General features: G+C 31.3%; 1 protein-coding gene across 2 annotated transcripts in view; it reads right to left on the bottom strand.

Annotated features, from left to right (window-relative positions):
* Nucleotides 1–12,124, bottom strand: part of LOC111416190 (membrane-attack complex domain containing protein torso-like) — a 125,767-nt gene that overhangs the window by 98,817 nt on the left and 14,826 nt on the right. The window contains exon 1 of one of the 2 annotated variants that reach the window (XM_071200687.1): nucleotides 2,827–2,890. The exons of the other annotated variant lie outside the window; for it this stretch is intronic. Coding sequence (XP_071056788.1) covers nucleotides 2,827–2,841 — 15 coding nt within the window. The 5' untranslated portion in view covers nucleotides 2,842–2,890. Of the gene's footprint in view, nucleotides 1–2,826; nucleotides 2,891–12,124 lie in introns of those variants that run through there. 2 annotated transcript variants of the gene reach the window in all.

Genomic DNA, 12,124 nt, shown 5'->3' with positions numbered 1-12,124 from the left:
AAGGGAAAATGCTAACCACAACGATATCGAGGAATAAAAATCCACAATTCACTACTAAAACTAATGACTGGGATAATAGTCGATGAAATTGCACATATAGGTATCAAAGATCAATAGGGTTTCCGAAAAAATAGGTCAACAATATTCATAAATCATCAGATCCCAGAAAAATTTATTGAATGCGACAAGGCAGCTTTTATGTGCTTTGTAGATTTCACCCAAGCTTTCAATAAGGTGAGATTAACTGATGTACTATAACTATTAAAGAATTTTAATGTACACAGACATATTCCAGCAATTATGAACAGCAACAACATAACGTATATAAAACAGGCTAATGGACTAACAAACAAAATACTAAACAAATTTAAAAGCACGTATCTCAAGAATGAATTAAGACATCTTGACGTAATAACAAACATTTTAAAGCAAATTTAATCTAGGTATAATGTGCCAAATTTCGTTTCTTGTTTTCCATAATCTTTCTTGTTATGATTTTTAAACTCAATTGTTCTTTGATTGTTGCTGATTTTAAGAATTAAAATTTAAAAGATTGTATCTCCAGAACAAATTGAGATACAACGACGTAATAACAAACATTTTAAAGTAATTTTAATCCAGGTTTAATGTGCCGAAAATCGTTTTTTGTTTTGCATAAACTTCTTTGTTGTGATTGTTTAAACTCAACTCTTGTTTGATTGTTGTTGATTTTCAGAATTAAAATTAAAAAAATTGTATCTCAAGAACTAATTGAGATGCAACGGTGAAACAAAAAACATTTTAAAGCAAATTTAATCAAGATTTAATATGCCAAATATAATTTATTATCATCCATAAACATCGTTATTAAGATATTTTAACTTAACCTAATCTTGAATGTTTGGTTTTGCAGATTTGAAGAATAAAAATTTAAAAGATCGTATCTCAAGAACAAATTGAGATACAACGACGTAATAACAAACATTTTAAAGTAATTTTAATCCAGGTTTAATGTGCCAAAAATCGTTTCTTGTTTTCTATAAACTTCTTTGTTGGGATTGTTTAAACTTAACTCTTGTTTGATTGTTGTTGACTTTTAGAATTAAAATTAAAAAGATCGTATCTCAACAACTAATTGAGATGCAACGGTGAAACAAAAAACATTTTGAAGCAAATTTAATCAAGATTTAATATGGCAATTATAATTTATTATCATCCATAAACATCGTTATTGAGATATTTTATGTTAACCTAATCTTGCATATTTGGTGTTGTAGATTTGAAGAATAAAAATTTAAAAGAACGTATTTCAAGAATGATTAGGATATCATGACGTAATAACAAACATTTTAAAGCAAATTTAATCCATGTTTAATGTGCCAAATATCGTTTCTTGTTTTCCATAATCTTCCTTGTTATGATTTTTAAACTTAATTCTTGTTCGATTGTTGTTGATTTTAAGAATTTAAATTTAAAAGATTGTATCTCAAGAACAAATTGAGATACAACGACGTAATAACAAACATTTTAAAGCAATTTTAATCCAGGTTTAATGTACCAAAAATGCTTCCTTGTTTTCCATAAACTTCTTTGTTGGGATTGTTTAAACTTAACTCTTGTTTGATTATTGTTGATTTTCAGAATTAAAATTAAAAAGGTCGTATCTCAACAACTAATTGAGATGCAACGGTGAAACAAAAGACATTTTAAAGCAAATTTAATCAAGAAGTAATGTGCCATAAAGAATTTCTTAATATCCATAAATTTCGTTGATATGATGTTTTAAACCCTATTATAAGTATGGTTAGTTTTACGAAGACATGATCATTCAACCGAAAAAAAAAAAATTTAAACAATGTTTGTAAAAATTACTATCTCAGATTCTAATTAAGATTTAAAGACTTCAATATTAAAGGTTAATTTACGTGGAATGTTTATGTGAAATTTCATTTTTATAATGTCTATAGATTAGAAGATGACATTATTAAGATGAACATGTTCAAATTGTGTAAATGAAAAGGGATTGCTTTAATTTATAAAAGAAATGGTGTTTAATCATTAACTTTAATTAATTATGATAAGGTTACCAAAAATAAACAAAAATATTATGTTATATCGAAAATTTAAGAACGAAATTTCTATTTTGTATAATGTATTTCGTTTAAGTCACAAGTCATCAGAACTTTTAACTATTTTTTTGTGTTCGAAACATCGTTACACACCCCAGAAAGATTACCTTATTTACTTTGTTAGGGAGGGTTTTCGAGAGAGAGAACCAGGCAAAACCCAGCTCATTCTGTGGGGCGTCTAAAAGTGCTTTTACAAACACACACACCTGTTTACTCTACTGTATTTAGGCGAAGTGAGAGAGAAACACAGGTCGTGTTTGCGTGTGTATTCGTGTGTCTCTTGCGTGTTTCATGTCGTCGTGTCGTCGACGTTGTCGTTTTCGTGCTGAAACACCAGCAGCAAGAGACACACACCAGAGTCTACTACGGTTTTATCACGGGGATTAAATCTTGTGTGAGAGAGAGTTAATTTTTGTAGCATACACATTTAGTCTAGTTAAAATGTAACTAACAGAATAAGAAAAGAAATTGTAGTATAAATACCAATATTTAATTGGTAACAATTCTTTCTTGTTTATTTATAATATTAAAAGGATCGAACAAAAAAATTTTTGACCTTAAAACTTCGTCATTGACACTCCCATTAAAAAAAACCAAGTCTCTTTTTCAATTCCGGTTGTACTCTAGTTCTTGAACTACTGTTATTTCAACAACGTTTAACAATTCACGTAATCATACTGTTTGTTTAGAAAATTATTAAATTAATTTTAATACTCACGAGAATTGCAATCATTAAAAACTTTTTTGCACTATTTTTGGAAAAATTGTTTTGAGGTAATTTCGATTAAAGCTTACTTTAAATAAAACGGCACCAAACACCCGAAAAAGATACACACCTGCACCTGCACTTCCTTTATACTAAAGTGTGACAACGAAAACACGTTCGAGCCTATTTCTACCTTTTTCGAGGTCGTAAAAGTGGGGCCCTCCCGGTGAGAAGCCACCAGCCCCAAAAATTCTTTTACTGTTTTCTTTTACTATTTTTTTTTGTGTGCAAAAATATATTTAAAGCGAATAACTTCTTGGGTTTAAAGAACTTTATGTTTGTATTATCTCAAATTTTGATCTTTTAACATGAATTTTAAGATGTTTTTTAATTAGTGATTCTCTCATTCGTGACTTTTAAAATGGATCGAAATTTGCATCGAACTAAGAATAAGTTTGATTAAAAATTTAGTAAGTATGGTAATTGAGATTTAATAATAATAAGTTAAAACAAGTGATGGATATAAAATAAGTCAAAATTATTAGCGACGTCTCCAAGCATTTCCACAAGGATACACTCATACAAAATTTATAATTCCCTCTTATTTATGGATACTAAATACTTCGATTTGACACAGAAACCTTTCAAAATTACACCTACTCAGAAATTTATTACGTTGCGTATAGACCTTTATAATATTCAGAAAATTCACTCAAGACTCGAATTTACACTTGAACCATCATCTAGTTCAACAATCATCTATACAAATCAGGTCAAGTGCTCACCATAACAATCTAAAGAAGCCACATCAAAAACTATTACTAAATTCCGAATGCGGATTCTCAGTTTTAAGACTTTATATCAAGAATTAAGTAAAATATGTTGGGAACTCGTATTAAAACATGCCGAACGTCATTTCTCCCCCTGGTTTCGTATTTGTGAATATCATTATTCTTTTCATGCTGACAATGATGCAATAACATGCATTTTAGGCGTTCCAAAATATATACTAAATTAATAAAAGTAGAGCGACAATCATCTCTGTAATTTAATTTAGCAATATTACGAATGGCTCTTCTTTGTAATTGATTGTATGAATCCATGTTGCAAGTTATATTATATATGGGAAAATGTATATGTATATATACATATAAACATTTAAAAATTTCTTACTTGCTTGTATTTTAAATATTTATTGGAACTGGTTTCGACACATAAAGGTCATCATCAGCCAAAATCTTTGTAAGCGAAAAATAAAAAAGAAAATCACATCAAAATCTAATTTCGTTATAAAAATTATATAACTTACGTCATAAATGAAGAAAATGCTAACGTTAAATTTTATAAAAATAACACATTGAATATTAAAATATTAAAATTTAATGTAAATAAACTATGGTAAAATGTTAAAATTAAATAAATATGTTACAAATTAAAATGAAACGTACGACAAGACGAACACAGCACACAATAATGGAAATTCTACATGAAAGTAAGTACACCACCCGAATAAACCGGTTCCATATTAAAATCGGTTAAATAAAGCGATGGTAAAATCGGAAAGTTATTATTTTATTTGTTTAGTTTTTCTTTTCTTGCTTTTTGATAGGAAGGAGTATAATGGGGTGTAAAAAGTATCAACTTGATCGTTGAGAAGATTTATTCATTTATTTTTCCTATGTTTATCGATTTCAAATGTTTCCAAAAGATCCAGTTTAAACCCTTTCTCGCATTTATGTAAAAACTTCGTGTTATCGAAGTCGATAATACGACCAGTTAATTGACTGTGTTTGAATATGTTAGAATTCGTTTTTGTTTTATGTTCCTGTAGTCTTATATCAACTCTACGACCTGTTTGCCCAATATATAAACTATTACATTCTTTACAATTAACTTTATAAACTCCAGAACCTTGGAGATTATTTTTATTATGATTTAAATGATGATTTGATAACAACTTTAGAATTGTTCTTCTATTACTATAGGCTAATGTTATACCATATTTAGCAAGGATCTTATGGGCTTGTTGAGAAGTATCATTAAAAGTAATAGGTTTGTAAATGTTATTCTTTAAGGGTTTAGTATATAAAACATCCTTAGTTATTGTAATCTTATTTAAAAGGTTGTTAATTATATTGTTTGAAAAACCATTTTGTTTAGCTAAGCGATAGATATAATTGAGTTCTTTATTTTCTTTTGACAATGGGTAATCCAGAGCTCTATTAATTAAATAACGAAAACTTGCTATTTTTTTGGGAAAAAGGATGTGCAGAATCTTCAGGAATAATTGTAGGAACTGTTGTTTGTTTTCTAAATATATCATATTTCAATTTTCTTCATTAGTCAACTTTAGGTCTAAAAAGTTTAGTTCCTTATTGATTTCTTTTTCCACCGTGAACTTTAAATTTTTATGAATATTGTTAAGGCACTCATGAAAAAGATCTAAGTCTGCATTGTTAATTTCCCATATTATAAAGATGTCATCTACATATCTTATCCATTTTATGATATTATTGTTGTAAGGATTATTATTAGATATTATATAATTATTTTCGATATAATCAAGGTAGATTTCTGCTAAAATTCCAGATAAGGGCATCTCCATTGGTAAACCTCCATTAATCTTATAAAAGTTATCGTTAAAAGTGCAGTAGTTTTGTGTGACTATATGTTTTAAAATATTATTAAGTTGTGAGGTTATGTTATTATCTTTGAAAGGACAATCTTCTTCTAATCTTCTTCTTTGAAATGACTTCTTTGTAAGCCAAAAATTCTTTTACTCATCGGGGCATGTGCCCACGCAAGTATACCGTAGCTAATATGAGTTTGGAAAAGAGCAAAATAGGTTCAGTAGAAGAAAACTCCGAGAGACGCTTTAACAGAAAGACAGTGGAATTCAAAGTCAGGCCATTACTAGCAAACCAATGCTTTGCCGATATTTTTTTCTTTTTTTTTTAATCTCAACAATTTTAGACGGAAAAGCAGTCAGAGCCGCATCTTTCAAAATATTAAGTAAAGTTTTAAACTTAATGTTTGGTTGCACAATCACATCATTAAAAAACTAAGGTCAGTTCCACAAATGATATCAAAAAATATCTCAAACCCATCTACCGTGGTTGGACAAAAAGTTTTATGTTGTTTACCGATATTACTTTTAGGGGCTTTAAATTCAATTGAAACGGCTAAGTGATCCGAAAATAATGTATCTAGCGCACCATATGTGGCAGATTCAGTAAAATTAACAAACAAATTATCGAGACAGTTCTGTAATCTAGTAGGTTCTAGACCTCAACTCGAGAAAATCGAGTATTCTTAGAGTTTTCTTCCCGTTTGTACCAAAGTGAACATTAAAGTCACCCGCCATAATGATATTGTTCTGTTTATTATTTAATGACCTCTAAAAAGTACCTCCTCAAAGTTATCCAAACTACCGGACGGACGACGGTATTCGCCAAGAACAGTCAGTTGAAGAACAGGTATATAAATTCCAGCTACTTCATATTCCATTTTTTTAGAGAATTCAGCAATAGGTAGAGGAAGACACTCGACATCAGTACGATAGAAGACACAAATTCAGGGTGACGCATCTCTTATGGTGAAATGTTTCTGGGTTTTTCGAAACGTTCTTGCTGTGTTTTGGTAATTTTAATGTTATGCTTAGTATCACGGAAGTAGCGTTCATTTATGTTAAAATTTGGCAGTAAAACTTTATTACCAAATAATTACTTTACGACTTTTACCACAACATACTATTCCCCATAAGCTAAATTCCCCATATTTTGAAACTCATTTAACACAAGCTTTAGTAAACAATTATAATGATGAGTGATTATTTGTTATTGTCTCTGTTATAATAACATCTTTCATATATCTTTGTGGCGAATGTTTGGCTTAATATGTTGCATAATCGCTCTTAAGTCAAATTCAATTCTAATATTTGTGGCATATTCCTTGATCTGTAATGATATGAGATTTAGGTTGTTTACACTACTTAATTCGTAATATTGCAGTGAATGAACAAAGCAAAATCATCACCAGAAGTTGTAAAATAACTGCGTATAAATAAATGGGTCAATACCTCGATCCCCAGTTCTAAAATGTTCTAAATTGCTTTTACATTCCCAGGTTGGGTAACGGCGTATTCAAAGACTAAGCGAAGGTGGTGTGACAATGACAATAGAGTCAGACAAAACAATTATAGTCCCAATTCATATGCTTTCTTTTATTCTTCTTTACTACTCTCGTTCTTCATTTCTTTATCATTCTTTCTATTGTTAAAATAACGTTTTGTTTAGTTTTACGGAACAGTCGATGTTTTAACCAACGTTGTGGTAAAGAATTTCCGACCAAGGTTGTATGAAGCTCATTTACTATAAATATATAATTTTTAATATCTGCCGATGTCTCACAGTCAATGACTTACAAGACTATAGATATTCAGTAGTATTGGAGGTGATGATTTACAACAAATATAAAACTATAAAATGCTTTTTGAATTGCGACAATATAGGTTATGATAACATATTTAAAATTCAACTTCTACTGGTTTTGCGTGATAACTAGCTGTAAATAACCAATTTATCATAACAAGCTATAACTCAAACCACACAATCCTAAGCAACCTCATAAATGAAGGTACAAAAATTTCGTTTTAAATATATCTTATTTTTCTGCTTTATAACCAACATTTTTTTTAGTCCCTAATTGGTTGCTTACAACTGAAGGTTTGCAGAAATATCGTCGATAACTAAATCAATAACCCTCTTTTAGATTTTCTTTTAGGAAATGTGACAGCAATGAACAGTGCCTCTATCACTACATCTAACCCAACGAAATATCACTCCAACCCATCCTTAACCACTCGCTAATCTGTTTCGTCAGCATGGCGTGAAACGACCAAAAATCCTTCCATGGAATACATCAGAAGGAAAAGGCTGTTAGTCCTCAGCAGGCCAGAAGCAGCTTGTTATGGCAGCGTCGAATCAGGTTGATGGTTAGAGCGTGCTAAGAATCCCATTGAATTGGAAGAGAAAATCATTGGCAACAATTGAGATGTACTGAGCTTATGCCAAGTCAGAAGGAAGCAAGAAATATGCACCAAATTACCGCCACGAAATACTTTGTATGGTGCCACAAGTATCAAGACCAATAATAGTAACATAGCACGTGTAAGCATATTGTTACAAAAGAAAGGCGGCAAATTAGAACTAAAAAACTACCGACCAAAAGTCTCTTGTGTCAAGTATATAAATTCACGGCTAACGAACAAATTCGAATATATCAAAGATCTATACTTAGCGTTTATTGACTGTCAAGGCCTTTGATTCAATTGAAATATGGGTAAAAGTAACTGCACTGGAAAACTATAAAATTGATTCAAGATATATTGAAGTTATTGAAAACATCTATAACAGAGCATTTATGAGTCTTCTGGAACTATAAAAAGCGTTTAAATACATTTTGATAATTTCAGAAACTCATAGAAACGTCTGAATTGCTAAAGAAATGTTTATAAAGTTTCTGGAAACTTTTTAATATCTATAAGTGTCGTCTTGGAATCTCGAAAAGTCGAATCAGAAAGCGTTTAGACATTCTTTGATAATTTTGTGTGGAATACATATTCAGGAAATTATATTGGGAAAACCGTGGAATTAGTATCGAAGGATAAAGACAAAATAATCTAAGATTCGCAGATGATTCACAACATATGGAATTAATGAATCATAAACTAAAGGAAAGATCACAAGAAATAGTGCTGACAATGAATATGAGCAAAACAATTTTTATGAGAGGAACATGGACACTCACCAAGAAATCTATGAGTAAGATACAAGCTAAACCACTGGAACGAGCTACATTACATATACTAAATCAATGGTATGGGTAAGACAACGCACCAAGATGGAAGACGTAATGGATACAATATTGAAACCGAAATGGCGTTGGGCGAGTCACATCGATACAATGGAGAGTACAAGCTGGTCAAGAAAAGCAACTGAATGGAAACCGTGGAAAAAGAAAAAAACATAGATGACAGCAGAATATAGAGGCGACACATGTCCGTACATGGACGAGAAATGCTGAATAGGTAGAGAGAATTAGAGTTTATTATTATGGGAAACCATTCCTATTCGATTTTTAAGATAAAATTAAATTATCTATATTCTATATTGTAAAAATACAGTAACACAAAATAACTTTTTATGTTATAAAAACGAAATTTTGAAATAAAATCTCAATCTCAAGATGAAACTTTTTAAAAGTAATATCGAGATGTTTTTTAAATTAGTCATTCTCAATTCAATTCAAGTATCTATTCTAAAAACAGCTTCGTTTAATAGATTTAATTCTTAAGTTATCTAAGTAGTACTAAGAAGTGAAAAGAAAAGTTTTTAAAGATTCTTTTCAAAGTATTTTATGAATGGACGTCCCAAAATACGCAATTGCAAACATTGTCCGGTTGAAAATGGGGCCATTTATCGTTGCTTGAAGCTCGAGGAAGAAGAAGTGGGGTACTATTATCCCATTGAGCGTGCTGTTTGTGAATGGAATTTACGGTTTTAGAAGTTTACGTGAGGAATTTTCACCCTAAAAAAAATAAAGCTTGAAAGTCGTTCAACCCTTTAATTGTCAAAAAATACGTGATCGAAACAAATAAAAACAAAAATTAAAGGTCATTGAAAGAAAACCATAAAAAAAAACCTTCAACAACTAAAAGAAAAAAAAGTTAACGTTCTTTTTTTCTTTTATTTTATTTTTTTTGAAAGGTAATTTCTTTTACCTTGGAATGTTTTTTAAAAGCTTGGAGCGTACAATATTGGAATAATTTAAGCAATTTTCCGGTGATTTAAACATTATTATGGTTGGACAGGTAAAAATAAAAACGTTTATTAATGTATGTTAATTTTTTTTAAATTCCGTTCTATTTTCCCCCTATTATATTCTATTTATTGTTTTCTTATTGTTGAGGTTTTAATTCAGACTATAATCTGTTTATCTTGGCTAGGATTCCGTTCTGGCTCCTTTTGTTCTTCGATTGCTTACACTGAACGCTATTAAAATCGAGATTCTCATCCCGATTTGTCCCAAACTGTGTATTTATCTAGGGAATACCAACGACGAATCTAAATCTATTTCTAACGTGAATCCAAAACTTAAAATATTTGTGAACATAAAGTACAAAAACTATGTTTTTTTAAACAATTTATTGGTTTCTAATCAAATTAAAGTTAATTGATCACATTTTAAGATATAATTCTTTGAATAAATTGATAGATAAAATTATAAAATTTTTAAGTTATCATATATATTCAGATATCATGTAATCGCTTTAAATCATTTAGAATGCTTTAGGATAACAAAAAACATTTTTAAACCTTGGTGCATGTTAAACAACATATTTTTCTCATTTTGACAGTAGATATAGAGTAGCCAGCGTAGCCAGACAGTAGGTATACGATGTGTGGGTGTCATCGACTCGTGTGACGTAAACCGATTTTACCTGTTGTGTTATGAACAATCTGCCATTGATATAGTAGTTAGTTAAATGACTAAAATGTAACGTTGTTGTTACGTCACGTGAATCAAGGTCACGTAATTATGCATATCTAATTAATATCCCAACTATATTTTAAGGTCATCAATTCTACTGTAACTTCCTTTTGAGTGCACAACTGACTTTTCCATTTTTCAATATCATAGACCTTAGAAAAAGATGGCATCGCGATATTACTTTAAAAATACTGAGAATTAGCTTGAACACCATGTACATTTTGTTCTTTAAATGATAGCCCTCAAATGTTGCCTTAGGATCACCCAATAGAGGATAGAGACCTGAAATAAGGAAAAGCTTCTTCTTCTTTCCGTTTTTCCTTATACCTTATGGCGTGGGGTCATTGATACATTCTTGGTACTCTTTTCTATTCAGCGCTATCCCCTTTAGTTAGTTACCAGGCTCTGGAAACCCAGAACGGGGGGTATAACGTGGTTCAGTTGTCGCATTGCAACGGAGCTCACCTTCGTGAGGTTAATCGCCTACAAGGCGAATTTAACGATTCAAAGAACAAACACTAGCCTCGGACATGGATGGATGCACGGAAAGCGACCAAATCGAGAGCAACGGACAAGTTATGGAACACGAAAAAGTTGAGTGAAAGAGAGGTAGAGCTGATAGAGGAAATGTTAAGGTATCAGGTCAACATATTGGGGTTATCAAAAATAAAGAAAAACTGAAGTAAAGAAGTAATAATGGACAAAGGATATAAACAATCTAGTTAACTAAATAACTGACTGGTAAGCTATGAACTTATGAATAATTATATTACATATGGCGCTGAAGTGAGAAGGTAATACTCATACAAACCTACGCACCAACAGAGAATGGAGAAACCACAGAAGAGGAGTCGTTCTATACAAGCTTGCAACAAACTTGGGACAGGGCTAAAAAGAGATCCAGACATGTAATTGTAATGGGGGATTGAAATTGGCCAAGAAGAGGAAATGGAGTATTGGGGAATTTCTGTAGCGCAAAGATTACAAATGAGGGTGGTAACAGAATGATTGATTTCTGTATCACCAACAGACTGTTAACCGGAAATAGGTAGTTTAACAATAACGAGATACATAAGATTATCTTCACAGCAGACAACCGAAATGCTAAAAGCACAATAGATTATTACACCTAAAACCCAGAAACCAAATATGCTATACTAGGTATAAAAATCGTTAGAGGAGCGGAAATAGACTGTGACCACAAACTAGTCGTAGCAGATACAAGATTCTATACAAGAAAATCAACACCACCAGAAAAGGAATACCAGAGAATAAGGACTGAAGAACAAATAACAGAACGGGGAAACGTGGAATACCAGCATAGAATCAATGAATTGTTAACGAAACTTGACAGAGAAGAAAAACAAGGGGAACAATGGACAATAGAAGAAGGATGAATAAAACTCAAAACTATAATACTAGAAGCAGTCGCAGAGATATGTAAAAAAGGTATGTAATCAGCAAAAACTTTAAAAGAAGAAAATGGTGGAGTGTGGAGGTGAAACTGAACGTCAAAGAAAAAGAGAGGACATAGAAGAGGTGTAAAAGAAGATAGATAGTGGTAATGGGTAGTGCTTCACGGATGGAGAAGTACGTGTTGTTGTGCAGACCTTTTGCCTTCCTCAGTCTGCCATGAGACTACGACAACGCATTGAAGACGCCAGGTGAGGTCTTGGCGAAACGTCTGCGACTTTCCAGGGGGAACCATAACCACAGGAAGAACGGATAAAATCTCGGATCGACCACAACAACAGGAAGA

The sequence above is a fragment of the Onthophagus taurus genome, chromosome 11, assembly GCF_036711975.1.
Source record: "Onthophagus taurus isolate NC chromosome 11, IU_Otau_3.0, whole genome shotgun sequence".
In the NCBI taxonomy this organism is placed as follows: Eukaryota; Metazoa; Arthropoda; class Insecta; order Coleoptera; family Scarabaeidae; genus Onthophagus; species Onthophagus taurus.
Note: the sequence above shows the minus strand (reverse complement) of the source record. Positions and strands in the feature narration are given on the sequence as shown.